At 40.1% G+C, this 27,743-nt stretch overlaps 1 protein-coding gene across 1 annotated transcript; it reads right to left on the reverse strand.

The window, feature by feature from the left end:
• Positions 1-600: 600 nt before the first annotated feature.
• RMND5A (required for meiotic nuclear division 5 homolog A) lies at positions 601-27,743 on the reverse strand. Its single transcript, XM_076335713.1, has 9 exons — positions 27,409-27,743; positions 22,634-22,776; positions 15,316-15,450; positions 15,044-15,144; positions 9,741-9,907; positions 8,813-8,978; positions 6,022-6,124; positions 3,662-3,816; positions 601-2,303 (listed from the first exon to the last, which is right to left on the reverse strand). Exons 1-9 carry the CDS (start codon positions 27,548-27,550, stop codon positions 2,240-2,242), a joined length of 1,176 nt encoding a protein of 391 aa, XP_076191828.1. The 5' UTR covers positions 27,551-27,743; the 3' UTR covers positions 601-2,239.

Consider the following 27,743-nt stretch of genomic DNA (forward strand, 5'->3'; position numbering starts at 1 on the left):
GTAACAACCAAAACGTAGATGTGTTTCACAAACGCCCAGCACAAGATCCCACTACCGTAAGCACATCAGCATTCTGTACTAAACTGCTAGCATCATCTGTTGGTGGAGCTTCAAAACTGCAAGCAATTATTTTTAGGTAAACATACAGACGGCTAGGAAAAGAATTGCAATTATCTGGTGAAAACAGCTGAGTTTTTGAATTAGCTATGGATCTATAATATGCACTATTTAAAAGGGAAAATAGGACCACTTTGTATTAAAAACATTCTAATATATAAGTTGAATTTGTACCCTATCGCCATTTAATAACTGTGCCATTTTTGTACTCTAAGCAATTGCATTAGAGGCACTATCAACACTAACCGGCATTCACACCAACGCCAAAATACCAGCAGTGTAACAGAGAAAGAGATGCAGCACTTACACTTCAGGGTGTTTTGGGGGTGTTTTGTTAGTATTGTTTGTTGGGTTTTTTGTTTTTTGGTTTTTTTTAAAAATACTTCATATGCCATTTCATATAAATCCAAAGCATTAAGCAATTCCACTCAAAAGAAAAGATTAAAAGCAATTTCAGCAAGACTAGGAAACCTACATGGAAAATAATATCCTCACCCGTTTATTGTTGATTTTACCACTTGATAATGCGGTTGTTTTGAACTCAGTGTGAATACAATTTAAGTTTTGCAGAAAATCACACACCTGTATTTTTCACATGTATCAAACACATTTAAAGTTTAAAATTTGTGTGCCTTGACTTGCTCCTCTTAATGTCTCTTTAGGGATGTCCATTGTCACTGATCCGATAGAGTCCAACTCAGTCTCTCAAGTCAGGCGACATACAAATTCAAAAGGTGTAGATTTCTCAAAGACGGTCTTCTCTGTAGTGCATTGTGCTAGTGCATTCAACCAGTGTGTCAGTATTCAGCCATATAAGCCTGGGCTTTTTTTTTTTTAACTACACAATACAGAAATATAATTTTACATGTAGCTTCGCATGCCGTATGGCTGCTTGCCCTACTATAGGACAGTGCAATAAATACAAATATATGCACACTAGAAAAGATTTAACTGCCATGATCTACATCTCGTTTATGAGTACAAATTTACCTAGTCAACAATATGACAAATTTAGCAGAAAAAGTGGCAATGGCAGTAATAGTCTACTACAAAAACAAGGCTAGAAGCAAAGTGTTCTCAAGCTACAGAAAACTTGCTACCTCCTAATATATGATGTAGGGCCCAGTTCTGCCAAGTGCAGAGTCGTGATCAGTAGATTGCATCAGAACATGCTTTTCCCCCATTTAACAATGAATACTTCTACAATTGATTTGGTTTTGATAACTGTTTATAAATAGCACACTATAATGACTATTAAACTATACAGCAACATGACATTTATAGCCTAATCCTGAATACAAAGTTCAAAGAACATGACTACAAAGGCCAGAGAGCAAATGTCATCGACTAAAAGCATTTCCACTTCAGAATTTATTGAATGTTCTCTTACACAAACAATTCTCGATCGTGAAACCAAAAGGAACAGGATTTCCTATTCCCTCTCTGCTCCAGTAGTAATTTAGCCACACATCACCCTTATAAATTAGTGATGGATTTTAACAGGTAGCCCCTTGGGGCTATATATTTTATATACTTTATATATATGCACATTTACTTTGAATTCTATGTAAAAGTTGAAAAAATGTTTGAAAGAAAAACTTAGAATATATCACAGCTTTGTCAGCGAAAAAAATACAAATTAGTTTATAACTACTATTCAATTTATCAAACTTTTTTTTCCTGAAGTATTTACCTTTAATTATGTACACATTACAGGAAATAAAACTTTTTCCACAAACATTCTCTAAGGTGACAGTTATCAATAGAATGATAGAATAATAGCAGGAAGAATATTAAACAAATGAGGGTGATCAATTTCTGCTTTTAAAAAGTCACCATATAATTAAGTACAAAAACCTGCATTGAATGACAACTGCTGGTGTAGTAACTTGATCAGGTATGGAGACCAAGAGTATAGTAAAGCCCTATGGTAATAATATTTCTGTAGCATTTCCACTTGGTATGTATATACTAAATGTTGGCAAAGTTTCTGTAGCATTAGCTTATACAAACATAGGAGTCCTCAGTCTGCTGCATAAAATGGAACAAGTGTGTTTTAATTCTCCTGAAATGCACCTGAAATCCAGAGTGTCACTTACAAACTGCATAATGAAACTTTTCTTCAGAAAAATATCTGTTTGGCATCTCCAGGGCTCTGTTCCATCGGACAATAGGGGCATTTTAATCTGGAGACAAAGACAACGCGTTAGAATCGCAGCAATGTGTGACAGACGAGCATTTTGCTTTTTCATCCATTACAAAGGTATCGAGTTTGCAGTGATAGTCCTTCCTCTTTTTTTCCCTGGCTCCATTGAAAGTCACCTTTAGCCAAGAGAGACCTTATCATGCTTTTTCTTCTAATTATATTCTTTCTCACCTTTCACCCACGCACCCCTGAATTATTAAATACCAAGAAATTACTCTTCATGATTAACCTATTATTTCTACTTCTGGATTAGTTTGTTGCATTTTAGTAATTTTAAATAGGCTGGTAGCTTTCACTTTGACTTCCTCAGCATCCAGGGCATTTTACTCTCTGGTTCCCAAAATGCTGCAATTTTACAACCTGTGTAGATCAGCTCCTGCAGGCTATGACTGAGGAGGTCAGCCTGGCCTCCCTGCTGAGGTCTCTACTGATACAATTCCACCTGCTTACAATATTTCTTCTAGCATTGATCCATTTCTCCCCATCTCTAAGTTTGGGCCTTTCACACACACCACACCACCCCCCACCACCCCCCGAGTTAATATTGTCAGAGCTGTGCTGTCACTAAAGCTGATCAATGAAAGCATCAGAAATGAGTGATCAGGGACAGGAATAGTGTAGCAGCAAGTTTACTGGCTTAAAATGGCTAAAGTCACCCATGAAGGCATACCTTTAGGCTTTTCTAGCAGGGCAAAGAATGCGAACATCACTCGACATTTTCATTCATAGCATCACTTATTTTCAGACTGGATTTCGCAAAACAACTTAGGGCTCTACATTAAGCTGACAGCCTCCAGGGAAGCTGCATATATTCAATCCAAATTACCACTGGTTCTTCCTCAAGGAAATCTGTATAGCTCTCTCCCTCCCATCTCCTCCTTCCCAAAAGCCTGTAGGCACCCCGCTGATATCTAAGGAGGAGTATTTCCACAGTGATAATTCAACTACCTGCTCAATTACTAAGCCATATTTCCCCAGAGGTTTAATTTTATTTTTTAAGGGACATTTCATGCGTTACTAACCTTGCTCCCAATGAAAAACTGTGTGTGTAAAAGTCTCCATTTTGAATTTAAGACAACACGATGGTACTTACAACTTGGAAAATTACCCTGAACATTACATTCCTCCACGTAATCTCACTTTCTAAAACATCAGAGGGTTTATTATATTTTTCTCCAGTGCATCAACCTGGCTTATCTGGTTTCTAAGTCATTCTCTAAGATTAACAAGCTTCCACGAATTATGTAATTATGGACTCTGTTTTCCCAAAACACAGTATTCCATTCTTAAGATTTGTCCTTGTCTATACGTTGCTTGAAATAAAAGAATGGTACTTACTTGCTGCCATTAAACATTTTATTCAAAGCATCTCTTGATATAATATGACCACAGACTAATTTCATAGGTGGATTATTATCTGTTGTTTGCTGACGAAGAATGGGACAGGCAAATATTGAATGATACCAGCACTTTTTACCGAGGTCCACTTCAATCTGTGAAAGAAATTAACATAACGATTTATCTTGGGAAACTACATTTCCAGACAATTATGCCTTTTAGGTCATGGCCCTTACTTAACAGACTTCACAATTCAGCTGTGAAGGCAGCAAAATCCATTGTGTGGATGTCTGACAATTTCCCAGCCAAAAATACTTAAATCACCAATTTAAGATCACAATTATGTTGCTTCTTCCCATCCCCAACAAAGCAAAGTATTCTGCCAAAGGACAAGTGCATATTTTAGTGCAGATCTATTGGCCTGGCAGGAAAACTGAGCTGATGACCCAACAACACTTTATTTCCTAGCCAGTGATTTCCAAAGCGGTTTAGATGATAGATCTCATTTGGGGAGGGAGGGGGGAGGGAGGAGAAAAACCCTTGGATTTATTTTGTTAACGTTCTACAGCTTCTTGAAAGACTCTCCCAACACCTACATGTCACGTCAATAACGAAGTGTATCAGAATCATTTCTTTTCAGTACCAACACAGAAGACACTAGTACAGCACAACTCTTGCCATCAGGACCAAATGATTTCAGAAAGGGCCATCTCACAGAGAAGAACGGGTCTGTGACTTCAGGAATCGATTGAGAACTGCAAAAAATCACAGCTTCTGTACCTGAAGCTCCTGGCTCTGACCAGTCCTCAGTTCTGACAGGTTTCACCTTCAACAAAACCTGACAATATAACCTTTTCATACTACTTAATCTCGGTCTTTGCACGATGAAAATAAGGCTTCCCATCCCCATACTGCCTTAGCGGTACACATTAGAGACCCTTAAGTTTAGAATATGCAAGGAGGCATATAAATACTATTAACTGATCTGCATCTGACAGCAATCGTTTCCCAAATGCTCCCTAGCTAATCATTCCTGTCTGGACAGCAGGGCATGAATCTGTCACACTTAGAGGTTACACTCTCAGTGTTACAGAAAACATAGCTGGGAGAAACTCGGCACACGTACTTACACTATAAATGAATCTCTTACAGCTACAATCAAAGAGGCTAACTCAATTCGTGCCCAGTTTACACAAAATAGGCTTTCTTTCCAAATCAGGAGCAGGCCACTGGAGAGCTGCACACACCTGGTAAGAGCTATAAAGGGAAACTGGGGTTTCATAACAACTGAACTTCATTTCAGCTGATACAAATGAGCTGTGCTGGAAGCATAATGCACTGGATCCCAATTCAGTTCTTGTGTCCCCAGGTGTAGCACTAACTCTTTCATCTCCTATCTGCCTGATAAAGAGTTAGTGCAAAGCAACTCGTGGACAGAGCTCAAGCATAGCTGGGGGAAGTTAATGTTTCTTAGTGGGATGCATTTCCTTTCCAGTTATATAGAAACATCTCATACGTTCAGCGTAAGGCTAAGTGGAAGGTGAGAGCATCTGTTTTGTTAAGGTCATCTGATCAGAGACCTTTTCAATGTGAAAGGGGATAACAAGTAAACGGGGGAGCAACGAACAAAACCGAGAAATATAAACCTGACAGACAAACGTAACGGAGACAGTAACAAGAAACAACCTTGTCAGTCACACTAATTGATAGGTCATCAAGAAACTGCAACCAAACCTGGACTTTGCCACAGATAAGAATGGAAACCTGAGGGTCTTAGAGGAAAGGGGGTTAGTAGAACTATACAAACTGCAGGAGCAATGTGCAGGGGAAGGGGATTGGGGAGGAACGGCCAGAAAGGGGTATAAAAGGGGCCAGAAGGGCCATGCCAGTATTTGAGGGTCCACGAACATGCATTTGCTTGTGAATCTAGAGTGGTGCGTGCGTGTGTGCTTTCACCAGTGAATTTCAATCTTTACCAGCCAAAGAGGAGGAAGGGATCTTGGCTGTCTACACTTATGTTTTATGCAAGCCCTGTACGTGGGTGCTGCTGAAGACAGCGCCTCGTCTGTGCCAGCCTGTGTAGCCGGTTTTATCAGTGTCCTTCATGTGCGTGGGTGGGTGGTTGTCTGCGATTCATGCTCAGCTTCACTACTGGTTGAACCTACAAACAGGAAACCAGCAGCCACATCCACCGGCCTGGGATGAGACCTCGAGGTCTCTATACAGTAGGAAGTCCCAAGCCCAGGATCTGCTGGAGGTGGCAGCCATGTGTAACATCCCTTAATATTCAGCACAGAAGAAACCTGAAAACAGCATTCAACATCAGAAATCTGGCCTGGGATAGCTTAGCATCAACTCACCGGTAATTCATCCTTCTGGTTCCAAACACCCGTGCACTGCCTTTGTTCAATAACTGCCTTGATATTAATTAGAGCTGGTAATGCTACACAACCTGCTGAAAAACTGCAGAAAAAGGAAATTGTTAACATACGGTGCCTGTTAGGAAACCAGCATTTTTCATATTTCTACTTTAAAGGTTAACTGGGACACAAGAGCATTGTACTACTTCATCCAGTTATTGTCTGTATTTCTAAGCTCCCTTCAAGTATAACAAGCAAGAGTTTTGGGGCAGGTTATCAGTTACCCTGCACCTTAGGCTAAGGCCCTCGTACTACATTCTGGACTGAAAACAACAGTTAATCCCTGCTCTGAGTCTTATAATGAATTGATTTTCCATACCACCTGCTTCGATTTTGAACTGTACAGGAAGAAGACATCATGTTAGCTTATATAGGTAGTTGCTCTCAACTATGGAAGAGTACACGCAGCCTAAGAGTTTCCGCGTAACCCACATGTACACACAACCTATAATCCTTTAATTATATGTAATTACCATGTAAGAAACATGTCTTTTCACCTTCCCCTGAAATCAAGAAAACAAATGTGGAAAAAACACAGGAAGGCAAGTGAAGGAAGGAAACCACAGCCTGTAACAAGAGTGGCAGTATACAACTGACCAAAGTCAGTGTCCCAACAGTTCATCCTGCTCTGGGAGTCACCCATTACTAGAACTTACCACAGTATTTTGAAATATTTCACTACGTTACAAAAGAAAGTATGACACTGAGTTTCCACAAATTAACAGATGTTTTGATGCATTTAAGTTTAATGACAGTACTATAGGCCCAGAAATCAGCAGCAACAGAAACAGGATTTGACCTTGCTATCAGCCTGCTCTGTTTCTTTGGCAGATTATTTTACTATTTGTGCAAGTTTTATTGTCTACAGAAGTCACGACCTTCCTCTCCACTCTGCCCCTCCAGATACTTGTTTTTATGTTTCTGCAGCAACATTCTGGCTAGTTTACTTGGGAGGGATGTGCCTGAAACATATGCATCTCTTGCCTAAGCTTAAAACAAGAAAACAAAAAATCATATCCCTCACCTCCGACTGGCTATTTTAATCCTTACACTTTGCTTTTTGGTTATTTCAGCCCTGAGTGTAACTTGTGTTAACCCTATGGAAAGTTTAGACAAATAGTATTTGTAGAAATAAAAGCATTACTGCTTTAATGGTTCTGTATGAAAACATTTTTGGAAGACCCCTTTAAGAGTATAACAACTCAAGTAAATGGTAAATTCAAACGGTGCCCTGTAGTCCTTCAAGACCCTGAACCATGACCTCCTTAGCACAACAAGCGTTTTCCCACTGACGCCACGCAGTAACTCAGACCATGAGGCCTGTACAGGATTAGATACACACTGGAGAAACCAATCAGCCTTAAAAAAAAAAGTGACTGCTACCCATGTTCTAGAAAGCAATGTATTTTATAGCAGGGATTTAACTTCAAGCTGGTTTAATTTCTACAGGATTTGCAGCGCTCATAGGTCACGCCAGTTTAGCACAGTCTTGTTTATGACAAGAGTATTGATACCACCTATACAGTAAATACATTTCAGTGCAATCGATTTCACACCAGGTGCAAAGCAAGCATCCAAGCAATCCAAACATCAATAACAGGGAATTTCCACTTCACCGAAAATCTCTTGGCCATTTGCACTGAAAACCATATTACAGCATCAGTGCATGAGCAATTAAAATGTAAAGGACTGCTGTTAATTCGACTGAAACAGGAAAAAGGTGAAAACCAAAAACCAGAGATAGAAGTTTTAGATATCTATAAAACCCTCAAACAAACTCGTAACGTTTATTGTAAAAAGACAATTAATCTGAAAGTGCTCCCTTTGTTGCTTCTGTTGTATTTTGCAACAGAGGCGCAAGCAGGAGAAGCAGAAGGCCTGACAATTTTAAGAGCTCTAAACTAAGCACAGAACTCTAATAGTAACATGCAAACAATAAAAAAAAAGCCAAATAAATTAAAAAAAAAAAAAAAGAAGAGGTAGTAAAGCTTCTGCTAAGTACCAAATTTAGGCCAGAAAGATACATACAAATTATTTTCTATTTAATGTCTGAAATGAAAACGAGAACATCGGGCGAGTATATTGGAGGAACTGGAATCCAAAAGCTAAATAGCAGCTAATCTGTTTCATCTTCAGATAAGCTAGAAGGAGATTAGGTTGGGTTTTCTTCACATTTCCAACAGCCTCCTACAGATCTGCATTTTGTCAGATTAGCTACTGAGCTTGAAAGTGCCTCTTCTTTGCAAATGAGGTCCAGCAAACGATTTGGAAATTTTAGCAGCTGAAATCACAACATAACTCTTGAGCATTCTTCTAAGGAGAAGACAGGTAAAGTAATATGTGGATTAAAACCCAAGATCATCAAGTGCTGACAGAATCATGTCCAGAGTTTTGGGTTTTTTTGCAGTTAAACGGCAGGGACAGTTTTCACACATTTGCTGTGGGAATAACTGGCTCATTGCCATCCTCATCTTTGTCTAAACTACGGAAGCCAAATTCCATCCACAAATGCTTCCTCTTGAGCTGCAAAGGTGCAGGGTAAAGCACAGCACATGGGAACCTCCGATTTCTAATCTTTGCAAATCTTGTTACAGCTAATTGTAACCATACTCTTTATTTAATACAAGCTAGATGAGACTACTTCTCAAAAGCTGTTTCTTTTGTCCTCAACAAGAAATAGAAACCAAATCACTATGTACCTGGTCTTAAAAGCAAGTGAAAGCCAGCATACCTAACACTGAGAGGTGATTCAACGGAGAGACCCAGAAGAGCACAGGCATCTCTTGTAAAGATGTCACAGATGTCCGCCCACTGGTTTGCATCTAATAGATGAACGTACGGAGAGTTCTCTATACCTTGCCGCAAATATACCAGGCTGCCCATCAAAACCTGAATATCTGTGAGGGACCAGGAACAGTTAGTTATTTTATACTACTAATAAAAGCTAGTGTCCACAGTTTTAGCTTTGACATGGAAAACAGGCAGACACACCAAATCAATAATACACATCCTCACCTCTACAAAATACAATTACAGCCATCACAGAACAGACGTCTACAGCTATGAGAGCTCCAGTCCACTATGGATAGACTGCAGGGTTGTCTGCCCCTCTACAAGCACGGCATGCTGCCTACTAATTTGCTTCAAACAGGTTTACTTTTTTGTAAGCTTTCTTGTAAGCTTTCTGACACACAGAGTACCCTAAAAATCAGGCTTTACTGGATTCAGTTTGAGATGGTTCACTTAACTCACATATTCCCCATTTTTCAAAAGTTTCATTTCTCTTTGTATTACCCCACGCAGCAGAAAATAGCAGATGACTATTCCAAGAACATTTCTGTGCATTTTTAACACTTTACCCTGGCAGCAGGCCAATTCTAGATGTAATCTACATATTATTTAAAAAGTCAAAAACCTTAAATTTAAGCAAATGTGCAGACATATTAAAATAAAATTCTGTGCCCTCTTTAGAAAAAAAGAAAAAGAGGGAGTTAATTCAAATTGTAAGGATTCAGGTTATACATGTTAAATACAAAAATAAGAAACCTCTAACAAAATGAAAATAATGGAGTAAAACACATTTGGACCATGATTTATATTTTACTACGAGGTGCCACGTCCAAGTGCTTTAAATCCCCTTAATGTGACCGAAAACTTACCTTTCTGATGATTTAGGGCAAACGGCTGGAAGTTTTTCGCATACTGAAGTGCTTCTCTTTGATTTGCTGTTCCACCCATCAATAAACTAATGAAATATAATCTGTGTAGTTTAAATTCCAACGAACTGTTCTGTGCCATAAGCATTTCTCTGTTGGATACCGCCCACCTAGAAGAAACGAGGAGGTACAATGGGACACGACACAAAAGCAATTAAAGTCATCCTACACCATATGAAATTACTACAATTATCAAACACCTATTTCAAGGAGAATACGACTGTTCCCTGAACTTCTATGAGTTTACACGGAGCACAGAAAATGGCAAGACTCTTTACAAGTAACAGAGCTACACAGGACACACAACACATGAACGATAGTACTTCTGGTGCTGCTGCACAGGTTAACCTCTGCAAAATTCAACACTCACTGGCAGGAAGGCAAGACTGAATTAGGCACAATATAAAGTAGAAATAGCTAAAATCTACTGTATTTTGAGTAATACCACTCTGTCACTGAATCCTAATAATTAAAGATAGTCTTCAGCTGCATGTTGAAGAAGTTTGACCAAGCCTTTCAAGAACGTATTTTCCAACTTCCTCATTCCCCAAACATTTTCTCTAAGCCACTAGGTTTATACACGTGTGTATGTTGCCCTAGAGAGGGGGAAGTGCATCTATGAGGGCCTCAAAGGTAGACATTACCAAGACCTTACAATGGGGGATAGGGGAAAGGGAATGGAAATCAGTTTAAATATCATAGAATCATTTAGGTTGTACTTTACCCTGCTTCAACTTTGCTTTCTGTGTTATTTTCAACTTGGGCAATAAAAATACTTCTCATTTTCTGGGGTCTCACTCACCATGACAACACTAATGTTTGGCTCCCAAATAACAGGAAAGAATTCCTAAACATGCACTAAGTAAAATGAACTGAAATTCTTAAAGCATTTCATAAAAAGTTGTTTTATTATTTAGATTTTATACATCCCTCTCAGTTTTTTGTGTTTTGTTTTGTTCTTAATTCAATTTAGTCAGGCCTAAATCAATCCAATCTTTCTCTTAAGAACTTCAAGTTTCAGTGTTCTTCAGTACATCTGTTTCTCATTAGTGTTAATTAGTTATACTATTTTCACTGTGGGGGCCCCATTAAGCAAAGAGCTTTTCACTTTTCAGCAAGGAAGTGAGGTAGTCTCTGTTCTTTAAAAAGAAGGGGTATGTGAGGCTTCTGTTCTTTTCAACCAGTACTAAAATAAGAAAATTAAGCATTCTTACAGTACTGGTAAAGCTTTCAATGCAAGTTAGCCTTCTGCATTAACACGTTGCGTCAGTGAGCAAGTATCTACTTTCAATTTGTTGTGGTGAAAGTGTCAGGAGTCTGACTTTACTGGCAAGGCTTTGTAATGACATTAGTAACCTTTCAGTAGGAAACAGTGAAAAATGTAGCCTTTGAACTAAGAACAAGCTCTACTGTCCCTAATTTCAAGCAGTTTCAGAGAAGCAGCCTCAGAAGACTGTCAACACTGTGATCTCCACCAGGAAGGTGACTAACTATGGGTTGGTTGTTTTGGGTTTTTGGTTTGGTTTTGTTTTTTTATGATCAGTGTCCATGGTTTAAACCAGGTATAGTGGCAATAAAGCTCACTCCAACTAAGAAAACAAAAGCCTGAAGTTAACAACCATAGACCAATAAACAGCTGAAAGACAAAAACTGTTATCAATAAACAGTAAGACTAGCATCAGTCCACAGTCCCATTAACGAGATATTAATCTGTATTGCATCAAAAGGGAGGCATCCAAAGAGCCTCCTTCCTCTCCCTGCCAATATTCACAACCACATGACACGGTACTTCATCTTGCTGAGATTGAGTCTATTTTTCCAAATTAGCTTTTAGGCAGGCTTTCCATTTTTAGCTCTTTGAGTAGCAGCACAGATTTGTATTGGAAGAAAGCAGCCACAGAAACAAGGCCTGAGGTGTTTGGTCTAGGACATGCTGTTCTTATTTCTAATGGAAAGACAAAAAACCAAGTGAGGTTTAAAACATTCAACCCACATACTCTCTACCACCATCCAAAATCATTAGTAATCAAAACACCTGCCTTCCTACCTCCTCTCAAAATGATACTTTCAGAGTGCTTTCACTTCTGAGACTCAAATCCATCTGAATTTTTTAAAGTTTACAGTATACTATTCAAACCACAGGTACACAGAGCTCTCTTCTTGCTCCCACATGGGATTTAGTTAAAACGAATTTCACAAGGTCTAGCAAAGATTAAATTAAGTTTAAACCACACCCCAAAGGTCCCAGCAAATACCAGGACCTGTCCACCTTGCTGCTTTACAGACATCAGACAATATATCTTCCCAGGAAATTACAGTCAAAAGCTTTGAACCTGCAAGTCATTTCCACCAGACCTTTCCATGGAGACCCACCTGGGCTCAGAAGGGCCAGAATCCACCCAGAAAGAACCTATGGATTTCCCTCCCCCATCACCAAATTACAATGAGAAAAGTCACTGGAAATTAATGGGATCCTGCAGAGGTAGAGATCACACGGCTTAGGGTGCAGGGCCAGACTGGGCATCTACAAAGTCAAGTTGCACACCTCACAAAAAAAGAAAAATGTTATGACCAGTCATACTAAATTTAATTCTGAAGTGTAGTATTTGTAAATGTTGCAATTTGTATTAGTAACAAAATATGAAAAAACTACAATTAAGGTCTTTTTTTTTAAAATCAGATACGAATACTAACTTCTCTCTATCACCACAGCAGGGCTTTGAAAGTCTTTTTGAAAAGTCATTAATCTGACAACTCCCTTTCAATGGCAGTGACCAGGAGCCACAGGTGTTTGCTTCGTTTCCAACACTGAGTTAAGCCGAGCACCAACTGCAGAGCACTGGCAGAGCCAAAGACTGGTTGTTGTTTTCATCCCAACCTTCCACAATTTTGCATGGGTAAACCCTGCTATACTCCCCTTCCTGGTTCATGATACTGTAATTAATTATCCTTGTGTAACACCTGCTTTCTGCTTCAACTCCACTGTCAGTAGCCTAGCCCTAGAACAGGCCAGTTTGGGACCGCTTTTATGCGCCCCCAAAGCTGTATTTACTGATGCCAATTTTAGCCATTTTCTAGCTTTTTGCCCAAAGAGCACAATGCCACCCCTCCAAGCTCCTCTCACATAGAGAGGCCGTCCCTCCAGGAGCGGTTTCTATCCCTCCTCCTGAACACCCACGTCTGCTGGGAAATAACATGGGAAATACATTCACTAGCATCAGCAGTTCTGCAGAATAACCGGGCATTCAAGATATCATTACCTCCTAAACTGTATAGTTTTGTCACATTTTGATCGTCCTCACTAACAACGATGTTTTTTACATAAGCATCACTATAAATAAGGACCCTCTGTGCCCAGCAGCAGGCAAAGAGAAGCAGATAGCTTTTGCACCGAGGAGTTTAAACAGAATAAACATTATAAACAAGACAGGGTGGGGGAGGGAGACCAGCATATGAACCGTGCTGACAATACACCCTATTCTCTGTTCATTCAGCTGTCTTTGGAATAAGAGTTCCTTTGAAGAAGGACCATGCCTTCTCCTTTGTTTGAAAAATACTTAACACATTGCAGGAACTACAAGTTACGGCTAAGTAGCAATGAGTAAGACATAAGGCCTAGCAAACTGGAGCTAAAATTAGTTTAGTGACTTCAAGTGGATGGACACAACAGCAAGTTACTGTTCCTCAGAGAGTATCCTTCACAACAGCTATGTTACTATTTGAACTACAAGAAATACGTGGTGTAGCTGACAGTAAATCCTGTTTCAGTTGTAACACCAGGCATTTCAGTGTTGCTTCCCTTCAATTAGCCAATTCAATAGCAATAAACCACCTGAGCTTTCCACCTGTGTAACTATATTCAAAGACCAACTATTTAGGTCAAACTCTGCATGACCCACAGGCATAGTCCAAGATTTAGTTTATGAACACCATGGTTTGAATATTAGAGTATCCCTGCACTTAGTCTAGATGCCAGTGACGTCTGAATTGACATACCCGTGTTGGATCATGTTAAAGGGAAGAGAAAACGTTTGTTGGTATGAAAATGTATTTAATTGAATAATGCAAAAAAGGTATTTTAAATGTATGAATTATACTCTGGAATGAAATAGAAACTTTGATTTTGCTTTGTTTCATTGTTTCTACTTTTAAAAAGGTCACTTCAAAGCTTTTTTTTTTTTTTTTACTTACTTTTGAGACAACCTAAGCTTACCAAAGCTCTCGCAACCTAAAAAAAACAAAAACCAAAAAACCCCACACCCCCAGAAACACAGGCTGAGGGTTTGTTTGGGGTTTTCTTGTTTTTAAAATAAAAGCTGTTCTGAAATGGTACAGCACAGTTACATATACACTACTGGAAACCAAAACAGTAGCCCATGCAACATTTCATTACCTATCCCTCTTCACTGTCACTTTTAGCACCAGCTTACACATCTAATGGTTGTAAAGTCTACTAAGGTCAAGAAGATATCCTGGTCTAAGGTTGATTGATAGACCTCAGATACTCCCAGACTTGGTTTTCGTCCGAGCATTCAACATTATCCACTGACTTCTACGAACAGAATCATTTTGTTCAGAAGAAATCTCGCTAACAGATCTCGCTGTCAGTCCAGGCTCCCAGCCCACCTACCGCAGAGATGTTTCCTGCTGAGGAAAGGGACACACCTCTCACCCAGCGTTAATCAGCACCTACCTGGCAGCAGCAGCCTGCAAAGTACGCACCTATCTTTTCACTCCCTCTTCCCACCCTGTGGTCCCTTATCTGCAAAGGCAGAGTGACTTGAGGAAAAGTGAGAACTTTGATCCGAAGTCAAGTTCTGCTCACCCCAAGGGCTCGGTGAAGCCAAAAAGACTTGGTGATACCCAACACCTTTAATAAGTCCTGGTATCCTTCATAATTGAACCTTTTAAAATAAGGTTCACTAATGATTCACTATAAAGCTAAATACCATCACGGCAGACAACTGTTTCTCTAAGTGATGTTTCTTCCCAAAACCTTAAGTCAGCATCACAAATGATTCAAGTTAATCTTTAATCTAAGAAAGAGACCCTTAGTTAAGTACTGCCCATGGGGAGGGACACAGAGGGGACAAAAGGAGAAGGTAGGGGTTCACTCAGTAACTAGACCTCTCAAAGGACAAATGGGGACACATCAAAATATACTAAAGACAGTATTTAAAGTGAAAAACTAAGGATTTGTTAAAAGCATTCCAAAAAAAGGGAGAAAAAACCCTGAGTAGACTCACTCTAATGCAGGTCTCAGAACTCTAACTTTTAATGCTTCCAATATTCGATTCAACTCCACAAACGGTTCTTTTTGACTTTGATCTATTGATAGACCAGATTCCTGAAAAAGCAAAGGCAGTTTTTAGTTGAAGCATAAGAAAACATGGGATTAAACTGCTGTTTTTCTGACAGTTTAAATATTCACCTAGAACATTAACATTCAAATAAGGACGCTAACCCAAAGCATAATTTTCCGTGATCGATAACATGCAACATCCACACTTATCGTTACCTGACAAAGTTCCTCGGCTACATCCAACATCCCCTGCCGGAAGAAGTGCTCCACCATCACCTCGTTGAGGATTCGCTGGCTGTCAGCCTGCCAGCACCCATCTATCCCCACGCTGCTGATGTCAGAGTCAAAATTCTGAAATGTACAAATTAACAGTTAACAGGCTGGAACAAATCGCCCCACGTAATTTTTCTTTAATTACGCAGGACACCTATGTCTCCACCCTGATGCTTTCTGCCTATTACTCAGTTGGCCCTCAATGACCTCCTGTTCAAAGTGAAATATATCTGTCAGCTGCATCATTATCTCCTGTGTACAGAAGAAGAAACCCTTTGGCTTGCTTGTTTCAAGTCTGAATATTATCCACTATAAGGAATTACACTGACAAATTACAAATCTAGCTAGCAAATCAGAAATCTAGTTAACTAATAAAGGGGTTTCCAGACCATGATGTGTTTTTGAAGGAAGTATCTGCAGAAAAGGCTTTTTCATATGTGAAAACTGAAAATGCATAGAGAACAGAAAACAAAATCGCCTACAATAGAATCAAAATAGTGTTAAAAATTCATCACTGTCACTACAGCACACCAAATCAGAAGTAAAAGCTTTAACTCAAGAATTTCTGACATAGCTGGAAGGGTAGACAATGCTGAAAAAAGCAAATGTCACTTCTCCCCACCCCCAAACGACAATGAAATTCAAACCTCAACATCCCAGCAACAGGATGAGCTTTGAAGATCTGAGAGATCTTTTACAGATCTAACCCCGATGATCCTACTGCCGTGTATTTTTAGGCCAGTGGCCTACAGACATATTCCTGGAATAAGTAAAAATATTGTCACGGTGACTATGTAGTAACACTTGGCACTGTGCCTCTTGGCAGCAGGAGAGCAACACTTATTCTAACCCAAGATACAAAACAGGATTTTAACTGCTAACATGTTTTATGATCGGGACAGGCAGGTTAATTTGAATAAAAATCCTCACTCACTGTCTAAAACAAACCTCTTGCAAAAGAAACAGTCTAGAAGTCAGTGCATTGCTTGCTGCCTGACCTGATGACCTGGTAACTACGGCTCTCTTCCAGGAAGGAACTTCAGAAATCAGAAGTTTGGTGAAAATGGCAATGCTTCAGCTACAGCTCTGTGACAGCCGACAGTCCTGCACAATATGGAAACACCTACCTAGCACAAACGCACACTTCTGTCAAAGCAGGCAGAGCAAACAACACAAAAGTGGTACGAGCTAACTGTCAACCACATATTATCGGTTCCCCATCAGCCAGCACAATGCTGGAGCAGCAGGTTAGCCGATACCCAACCTGCTGCAAGGTCTGCCAGCGCAAAGCTGGATAACCAACTTCAGAACAAATCTGAGCAGGCAACGTGGGTTTACGTTGGCACTTTGTATCCCAGGGATGCGACATCGCCGACCTGCAGTAGGAACCCAAAGAGTCATACGTTGTTTTGTCAAAACACATGCCAGGCAACAGACATTTGCAGAGCGACGCTGCCAAAAGCATTCGGGAGCCTACTATTAACCTGTTTCAGAAGTTAAATCGAGTTGGAAGGAGAGTCAAATTAAAAAAAGTAGAGAACAACATCATAGCAGCTTCAAACTTTCAGACCAAGGGGTCACTTTTGCCTCGCACACGTCTCTCCTGCACAGTTATGCCTCACTGCTTTTTACTTAGGAGGTGTCAAATACCTAACCACAATTCAGATGTCAACCTCAAAGACTGAAACTGCTGCCTTTATAGGCTGGCTAGAGAGGACCGGAGTGGCATGCAGTGATTAGCTACAGTAAAGATAGATGCATGGCGGCACCTCCCATACAGAGAGAATCAGCCCTTCAAAGGCAGCCTTACCAACAGTGAGCATGTCCACCTCTTAAATGGCAAGGGGAAAGTTAAAGGGGGCACAGTAGTATAAATCTGTAAAGCTTCTCATTCTTTCTTCCAGTACTCTGCAGAGCTCAGCTTCACACTGCATCTTCCTTTCATTCGCCACTTACTAATTTCCTTCATCAGCCACCTCCACATCTCCTTTGATGCTGCTCTGTGTCATCGTGAGAAAGGGGCAGCCTTCTCATTCCTGCATGCATGGCTTCAAAACCACCACTCCCTTCAGGTCTCTTAGCAAACTTTCAGTAAAACATTAACCTTAGGCTAGCAAATTGTCTCTTCCGTCTTTCAGAGATGGTGGAGCAAGATGAGCATTTACATTACTGCCACTGATTCAAGTCTCACATTTAACAACATTTTCACTTGGGTGTCTTAACCTGTAAGCTCCTTGTCACGCTGCTCGTCTTTAAGCTGTATCTTGAAAAAAAAAAAAACCCAAAACAAAACACTTAAGCATCTTGAAGACTAAATAATACTGTTCTTATTTGTGCCAACCCTTTGAAACCTTTAAGGTTCACCACCATTGCCAATTCTGGTATCACTGTCCAAACACCACTAGCAGGTAATATAAATCCATCAACAATGCATTAGAGAAATGCCAGAGGCAGTAGCAAGAACACACAGGCTTGCTTTTGTTACTTAAGTTTTGGGGGGGTATAGGGTGAGGAATCATCAGTAATCTAAAAATAATCAACTAAATTGTTTTTCATGCAATTTCAAGTCATACTGAATGTATAATCCCGTAAGAAGAAACTGTATCCTTCTGGGCAGTTGCCAACCATTAGAGCCGAACCTATGCCTTAAACATCATCACATCCTTCTCATTACTTGGGGGCAGAGGTGGCAGAGCCACTTACCTCAGTTCCTTCACAAAATCCATATTTTGTTCTGAAACGACAAACCTATGAGCCTTGAGAACTTTTTCAAAACCCCATCGTAAATTAATTTTTTTAAGTCCCATAAAAGATGGTAACAATGACTCGTATTAACCTAGATGTGCTGTAGATTCAAGTCACATCATACAACCTGAGGACCTCAATTTTTTTTCTCCCCCTCATCCATTCTCTGATCAACCCAGTCTTGACCAGGTTCTCATTTCAATACCTTTTTTTTTTTAAAACAATTTGAGGTCTTTATTATATGTGAGATTCTGCAGCTCTGCTTCCAGTGGGTCCTGAGGAGCTTCAAGAACTGACTGTGCATATTACAGTGAGTGACTGTCACATGTCAGAACAAATTACTGCTTGCTTTTGGCTTACATATTTCATAACTGTCGTGCATGCATGATATGCTGGTGACTACACATCTCCCAGTTTTGTTTGCTAAATGCTAACGTTATGCTAATTGATAGCATGTGGGGTTTAGTAAGATTTCAAAAGCTGAAATAAATTCCGTAAGTCTCAAACTCCAGAAAGGTTATTTTGTGCTTTTCAGGTTTTAAGCTTAGAAGAGTGTCAGTTAATATTCCTGAGAAACAAGCCTTTTTTTAAGAGCCTAACTAGTAAGCCTAGGGCTAAAATGTAGAATATTATGTGCTAAATATACCAATGATACAATGTAAGGTACATTACTGATAATTGCTGAAATGTGAGAAGGACTTCAAGATGCGCACACACACAAGATGGACGATTTTAACCAACTAATTATGGAATTTACTAATTCCTTGTTTTTAGTAACAACATGATATGAAGAAGGACAATGATTAAGGACAGTTTTATTCCTCAGTTTCTCAGTTGAGATTACTTTGTGCGTTCCTCCCTTCTTCTGAATTCTGACCCAAGATACAAGTAAAATACATTTGTTTACCTTGTCTGTTCAGTTTGTTGGTTCATAAGATAAAGCTTGACTTGCAAAGACTGTATTTATCTAGCCATATTCTTCACAGCAAGAGAATTAAATGATACTCAGTAAAGGTTTTTAGTTTGTTTGTATACAAGTTTTTACATGAAACAAACACTAACTTTGGTAAAAGTTTGCTTTCCCAAGACAAAGACCGGATTAAAATGTTGGCCCTTTGAAATTCAGGGAAAAAAATGGAAGGAGCTACCATTTACTCCACTTACTTTCTTGAATGAAGGCATTTAACCACTACTCAGACAGATTGCTGCTAGAGGGAACACATTTACTACCCCCATCAAACATGCTGTGAGATGAATTCAAATCATTCCAGAAGAGTGATTGATTTACAGGGAGACTGATGAGTGAGCTACGTGACAACAATTTGCCGAACAACAGTGACATGACCAAGTTCTGGAAGCAGAGCAAATGCTAGTACAATAAAGAAAAAAACTGGATGCAAACGTTTCCTTTCAAAGGAGAAAATGCTCTTTGGAAGAAAGGGTAACCCTTCATGGATCAGAAGCATGTAATCCAGGTAGAACTACTATGAAAAAAGGTCTAGTTTATTAGATAAACTTTCCAGGAACTGCAACTAAAAAGCAACACACAAAGTTTTGGCATTTCAGACTTTAACATGGTTCATATTTGATGCCAGATTTGAACTTCATTTTTGAAACGCTTAGGAGCTTCTGTTCTCAGAGCAAACTCTGCAGGCAGATGAATCTAGGTCCCATCCAAGTTCATAAGCAATGACTACACTAACTTAAAAACCGACCAGATTAAACTCTACATATAGGTATAACCCTGCCTCAACGGTAGAAAAAAGAAATTTAACCTGAAATTTGCCACGAGCTGATAATTCAGCAAGTTCTTTCAAAATCCAAGCTTGTTAAGTAGGAAGTTTGTTGATTTTCTACGTGTAACAACAGCTGTCATTTGGATGCATCACGTAAAATTGGTACCAATATTAGCATGTTTCCCAATCTCAAATCAGGCAATAAAATAATGAGTTACATTTATCTGTGCCTGAGCATGTACAGCTAGAAGACCACAAGCAGCGTTCTAGAGATGTTAATCCGTCTATAAAATAAACGAGAAAAATGCTGGAATGAGAATTTATACATGACAGAAACAAAACTCAAATCTCATGAATCAAGGCAAGGGCTGTGCTTCTTTAAATTCTAACGAGTATTTTATTTAGGAAGCAGTAGTATTTTGCCCAGAATGTGTTGAGAATCAATTCACTACATCAATTACACTTAATTACTTCTATTGGTTTAAGCTTAAGTATATTATGGGGAAGAAATGGGGGGAGGGCAATTTCAACAGGTTATGGGACTCGGATGCCAACAAAGACTTTGCTGGCGGGTTTCAAGCATGTTTTCCAGCAGCACAGGGAAATCACATTAAGTACATATGGAAGATTTCCTTCAAAGTCACTGTCCAGGGAAGCATTAAATTCCACCTGGATTTAAACACTACACGTATTCATCTGACAAACAGGCCAAGACTTCAGGGTACATTTTAAAGTAGTTCCTTTAAGATACTACAGTCAGGGAAAACTAGTAAAATTCAAACTACTTGCATTAAAAAAAAAAAAGAGTCCAACAAAGTTCACATTTAAGGAGACAATCCTAACTGATGCTCTAAACTTCATAAAAATACGTCCTTCATTACGAGCAGAACTGGGGACTCATGCAGTTCCCACTGCTTCTAGTCTTTTGATGTAAACACCACAGACACTAAGCAAGATTAAAAATCCAGAGGAATGAGCACACTGAATACAGCAAGTTGAGCTTTTTTTTTGAACACCTCACTGAAACAGCCCTTCTGACACTCAACGGGCACAGAGCAGGTTATTGGTATCCTTTCTACTATTTTACAAAACCACACACTTGAAATTTAAAAAATGCTTTTATATATAGCTATACTTTTTTAAATAAAGATAGTAGATAAACTTCAAACAGCCAGACAGAAACAACACTGGAAAAACTATGCACATGACAACCGAAACAGCTATTTGGAGATTAGACTCAAGTCTAAACTTTATTAAGCTTGCAAGTGTTGTCTCCTTTGGCTTCTAAGAAATACTATCACCAATTTCCATTGAATATTCACACCCTCTATATATGACCTAGGGCTGCTCTACCTCAGAGTATTTCAATGAAAAAGGGATAGCCAAACCTGAAAGCTTATTTGTACAAAGTCCACTTGCTAAAGCAGAATAGGAAAGTTTCAAACTTAGGACAAGATTACACAGATTTATTTCGGGCTTCAAGCCAGTAATAAGGATGGACTTCTACTCTAGTTAATTGGTTTAGATACAGCAGCAAGGATTAGAGACAGATGCGTCCTTAAGCTTTGGATAACAGTGACGCTTGGATTAAAGCTATCAGTACAAAGTTTGAGGTCTCCATGATAGTCAATCATAGATATAAGCAAAAAATATAACAGTTGCACAGACATTCTGCCCAATAATGCAGCATTACGTACTTTGTCTCTTCATTGCACTGCTGTAAAATTATGCTTTAACAGATTATCATTACTAATAAAGTTTAAATGAAATTCCCAAAGGATGAATGAGTATTCCATAATGCTGCAAATATCTCTGTCCAGATGAAAAGACTCATTTACTAGTGTCTTCCTTAGTAAGATTATAAGGTGCACCTCAAACCAAATGTTTAGACCCTATCAACATAAGCATGTTCTGATATGAAACTATCACATAAGAATGTCCAAAAACGCAAGTACAAGACTCCTTGCATACAGGACTACTTTATACAAAAGAACACACAGATGGAGAAAAGCGTGACCTGAAAGTATACATATAGCACCACTTACCACAAAAAAAAAAAAGAGTTTTAGTATCATTTCAGAAAATTGTTAGCATCTACCTACAAAAATATATTCAGATCCCAGTTATTCTGGAACCTGGAATTCATATAAGAATGTCTCATATGCAAAGCTTCAAAGATAAGCTGCCCCACCTTGTTATTTGTTATGGCATAGACACAGATACTATGAGAAGTTGAATCTATTCTACTCGCATTAAGAACACCGCGTGTTATAAAATTAAGCCCTAAGAACCAACAACACACCTGAAGTACGTACAAAATGTCCTTCTTAAAAAATTCTGGTTTTATACTGCTTTCTAGAACAAAACGCCACTTTTGAGTTACTTGCTACTGACAATTAACCAGAAATGCAATATATATGTATTAAAAAAAACAGTATTTCTTATTGAGACAGATATTGAAGCAAACATTTTGCTAAACTGATAACACATACTATTACTAAGTCTAGTAATATCTCTCAGCGCGTTCATGTTCTCAGCATTGGCATGTTCTCTCAGAAATTAAGAGATTTGAGCTGCCCCAGAAGGAATACTCTGTATACAACGAGTTCTGAAAGCAAGTACTGTACAACCCACTGCCTTGCCTCTGCCCCAAACCTATGCTTCTGTAGCTGACAGAAAGATTTAATTAAGATTAATTGTAGTATAAATCCAAATTGTGTAAAGCAGAGTACACATCACAGAATATATGTGATAAAACAATCAAACCACACTATAAATACCTTATCAATGGCTTTTCCAACTCGGGATACACTGCTGTGAATGTCTTTATGATCGGAGGCCAGTTTTTGAACTGTGTCTTTTATTCTTTTACAACACTGTGTCATAACAAGTGAAATTGTCCCTGACAAGTCTCCATCTTGATCTAGACAAAAGAGAGGAAAATGACTGTTACAAACAAATGATAACATTAAATCTCTTAATATGCAACAACATATAAATATAAGAAATGGTATTAAAAGAAATGCAATCTAGAGAGTATTTGCAAAGCAAGATCAGTTTAAATGAAGGAAGATGTATGGGACATGGCTCACCCATGGAATTGGGAATCCAGTCGGGTGCACAATAACACTGAACAAGTGCAACAGTTTAAAAAATTAACGTAAAGTTCTCATGTGCCTCAGTCACAGTAGATTAATAAACACCCCAATCCACAAATCTCACAGGATATAATAGGAAGCTACTGAACCTACTAGAGGATCAGTTTTCCTGTAGACAGTTCCCTGAAGATACATCAGAACATCACGTTTAACTTAACAAGGTGCAAGCAAAACTTGGATTAACAAGGGCCTGATTCACTCTTGCCCCACAAGCTACCCACCTACATCAGGCTCTGTTTGCATTTGAGCTGTATGAAACTTTTGCTTCCTGACTTGTGGAAACAGCTCTAAACAGTTCAGCCAACCAGTGTCCAATTCTCCTCAACGGATGAGAAGCAGCTCGTAAAGGACCTGACTGTGAACATCAGATCCACTCTTTCTTGTTATAAGATTTATTTTCTAGAAACTGTGACATTTTTAAACTGATGTCCAACCAACAGGCGCAAGGCTGTATGACCCATTCTGTGGACAAAATAATAAATACGAAAGGTTTACAAGCCCCTGACTGCACCACCACGCTTAACAGTTTACACCCTTCGTGCTTCGACTCAAACATCACTCAGTAGCTTCAGCCGGAAAAAAATTACATTCTTTTGTGCTTTACTCCAGTCCTTTCTTTCTTCCAGCTTTTGATTTCAAAATGCAAGGAGAATCTCTCTTCCAGTCTTACTTCTGAAGGTCTCTCCTTCCTCAAAGTTCATTCTACATGAAGAATTTTTCCTTTAGGGACACAGACTAAGCAGCCTTCAACTGCATGGGAAGGCTAATTTAAGTGGGAGAGGAGCCCAGAAATGCTTCCCTAACATTCCGGATCCAAACCCTTCATGTGAAAAAATAAAATCCCCAAAATATCTCTTTAGAAGAAAGATTTAAAAAGCAACCAAGTTTTCCATAAAGTTTGTTCCTTTCTTATTTTGTATTTTAACACGCTTCTGGTTTCAGCAGCACTTTAGAGTCCAGTTTCTGGTATTTCATGGAGAGCAAAATGCAGGTGCATCAAACTGCTGCTGCAGGACTGGCAACCCGAGAACTACAGAAACAAACTGTAACTCTTACAGCTTAACATATTATCATTATACCTTAACATATGCCTCAGAGAAAGCAAAGGAAATCCAGAAAAAAGCTGTAATCATAGGGGGTGGTAGGTAATAATTTACCAGCCACTTATTCTAGATACCTTCCTTTGTGCATCCTAACTCTCAACCCTGCTGCTGACGTCAACAGCAAAAACAACCTTCTGTTGTTACACACTAAAACTAGCTCATCCCTAGAAAAGTAAACAGCTCCTGTTCATCCCCACAAGCCCCAGCTGAGGAAGCTTTAATAGCATTTTTGCAACAGCCATAGCTTTTAAGGAAAAAGAAAAAGAAAAAAAAAAAGCTTTAACTTTTTTCCTCCCTCCAGTCCCATGAAGCTAATGATCACCTCCCAGGCAAGTGGCTAACAGGGCTCTATATTTTTCCTAGTGAATGAGTGAGGAGTAACAGGATCGAAACAGTCTCTTCAGTGCATGTTCACTAACCTGACTCTATGCATCCCGAATTAAAAATAAAAACTTCACTCAACTATTACATAAAGTTCACCTCCTAAAATTATTTCAGGAATAATCATTATTTTTCGGTTGCTATTTAATTTTTATGACAGACATTTAAAATCACATGAAGGATCTTAAATAACTGTCTCATGACTTTTGCCAAGACAAAATGATCAGAGATTACGCAACAAGCAAATGGAAATACTCATTCCCCAATAAACAGAGAGGCTAAAATACACTCTCTGAATAGCCATTTTTTTGCAAGAAAAGCCATTAAGCTAAAACCCAAACAACTTACATGTGTAACTGTTTTTACCCCAAGCAAATAAGTGAATTGCTGCCCCTTAACACTTACTGTAGCAGAAACCAACTACAGTAAAGCAATGAAAATGTCTACACACGAAAAGCCATCAGAGACATAAGAGAAAAGATTTCCCCCCTGCACCCATCCGTTTCACCTTTAATTAATAAATTACTATTTCTAATAAATCAGCAGAAGAAAGCCTGCAGACAGTTCTCCCAGTAATTCAGTGTTCACAGAACACTACAGACCAACAGCTTCTCTCTGTATTGTGTACGTACAGTCACAATTTAAAAAAAAAAAAAAACAACAAACCAAACCATTAGCGAGCAGACACTAGGCACAGAGTAGAGTCCAAAGCCAAGTTTACTCAGCCAGACACATTTATGCCATCCGAGAATACACAATCCTGCCTCGGCTACTCCAGGTGGTGACATATATTAGGGGAAGAGTGAAGAAAAACAAACTTTGTCTTCCTATTCACAGGCCTTAGCATAGGCCTGTTCTGTACTTAGGCTTTAATACGAAAACAGCTCAAGAAATTTTAAGAGACTGTATGAGTGGGGAAAAGAAAACCAGTTTAGAGGTTGAAGCAGCTTCTAACAGCTTCTTTTTCTCCACCCACTTCCTTTTTATATCCACTGCCTATTTAAGGTCTTTTCATAGACCTTTGCTCTCAAATCTTGTCCTACAGAATTAATTTCTCCTTCAGCAGTGAGGGTTTTCTTTTCTTTTCCTTTTTTCAATTATATACGCAAGCATACTTCTGCAGTTCAGACCCCTGAATTACAGAGCTCCACGTTAAGAAGTCTGGCTGCTTCCACTTCCATCAATTTTCAAAATCTGTCAGGATACAGTATATAAAAGCTGCAAATACCTGTTCTCATTAGAAAGTTATAACTAACATGTTAAAGAAAAAATAAGAACTTTGCCACGTATGAAGCCAGCGGACCCTCAGATGCCAAAATTGAACAGAGTCCCCAGATCTTTGAGGGTACACTAATAACGTATTGGCTTCATTCTAGAGTACTTACTGAAAGAAAGCTCAATTAGGGATGTACTCTGCTGGGACAGCATGACCACTTCTTTGTCAAGTGCTGAAAACATGTCCAGGGCCTTCACAGGACAATCCCAAAAACTCTTAATCCAAGTCTGGATGGAAAACCCAACAAGGACCCTGAAGGAACTGCACACTGGAACCTTTTAATTTTATTACGAAGAGAGTAAAATCTCTGGACCTGCAACAGGATTCTCACAGACAAATCTTTACAGCCCCCCAGAGTCCTGCGAAGATCAATACAAGCGTAAGGGTCACGCCACAGAGCTTTCCAGGCCAGGTCAGCATCTCAGTTTGTGAAGACATGCGTTTTATTGACTGTCCTTAATGCACAAGCCCAAACTGTTTTGAACAGCACAAAATACATTTATTGAAACACAGTTCAAAACAATGCCAAGTTATTTTTCATCCCAAATAAATGCCTCGGAACCGGAGTTCCATGTTTACTATGGAAATTGCTGTGTACACACAGCAGCTCTAATACATTCGTGTTTATGTTCCTGGAATTATACGCACTTGTAAGTGAGCTTTGCACCTGTATTTGTACAAGACTACAGCAAACACATTTTTCTCTGAACGAAACAAAAGCAGATTCTGCAAAACAGTGGAATAGCACAGTTTGCTCTCAAGTTTGGGCTCAGGAGCCTGCAAGTTCCCATTTTTAATCCCTGAGCCATCATTTGCTTCCTGCGTGGCCTTGGGTAAATCACTTCAGCTGTCTCACCATCCCCTCCCACTCCATCAATAAATACTGCATTACCTCCACCTCAGGGATTTTGCAAGGTTTAAATGTCTCATGTTTACAGCACGCTTTGGCCATCTAGCCTGCCTGCGCAAGGGCTCAACATCAGTTGTAAAATACAGACCAGACTTAGAAGGCCGTGTTTACTTCCTGCTAAAGAGTGCCTTCACCCTAAACACTTCCAAACCCAGCCACATCAAAAGAAAACAACTTAGTGTCTTCGGAGGAAAAAAAAAAAGAAGAAATAAGAGGGGGGGGGGAAGAAAACAGGGCAGCCCTGCTGTTTATTTCCCCTGGGGGTGACTAACCCCATCGTAACTCAACATAAAGGCGCAGAAGGTATGGACACGCTGACCAGGGTCACGCCGTACCTCCTGACCAGGAACAGACACTCCTCTTCAGCAGCACACAGAAGGCAGGCGAGGCCCGGGAGGGCCGATACCTGTTCCTACCTTTAACTTTTCCCTGCCAGAAACGCACACAAAGCTCCGACTCCAGGGGGGGACGAGGGGGGCAGACCTCCAGCTCGGCCTCCCCCCAGCAGAGAGACCTTCCCCGGGGCCGGTCATAAGCGGGGCAGGAACCCCCCGGGAGGGGGGAACGCTGTTCAGTCCCGAGGCTGGAGGAGGGGGGGTTCTCCCTGGAGGGGTCCCCCAGCCCACAAGGGCCCAAAGTTTTGAGTCTTTTAACCCCGGAGGAAGGAGCCGGGCCCCGTCTCCTCAGGGAAGGGGTAAGGGGGGGAACAGGGGAGGTCTCCACGTACTCTCGGTCTGGAGGATCTCCCGGCGCAGCCCGCCCGCGTACTGGATGAGCTCTTCCAGGCTGCGCTCGCAGAGCTGCCCGTAGCCCGAGAACTTCTGCAGCACCTTCTCCAGCTCCCGCTCCACCGTCACGCACTGGTCCATAGCGGCCGGCACCGGGCCGCGCTCCTCCTCCTCCTCTTCCTCCGCCGCCGCCGCCGCCAGGCCCCCCTCTCTGCCCGAGCCCCCCTGCCTGCCCGCTCCACCCTCGCCGCCCTCCGCCAGCACCGTCCCGCCGGCTCGGCTCGGCCCGGCCCGGAGCGCCGCTCCCTCCCAACTTCCCCGTCTCCTCAGGCTG

This window comes from Aptenodytes patagonicus, chromosome 4 (assembly GCF_965638725.1).
Source record: "Aptenodytes patagonicus chromosome 4, bAptPat1.pri.cur, whole genome shotgun sequence".
In the NCBI taxonomy this organism is placed as follows: Eukaryota; Metazoa; Chordata; class Aves; order Sphenisciformes; family Spheniscidae; genus Aptenodytes; species Aptenodytes patagonicus.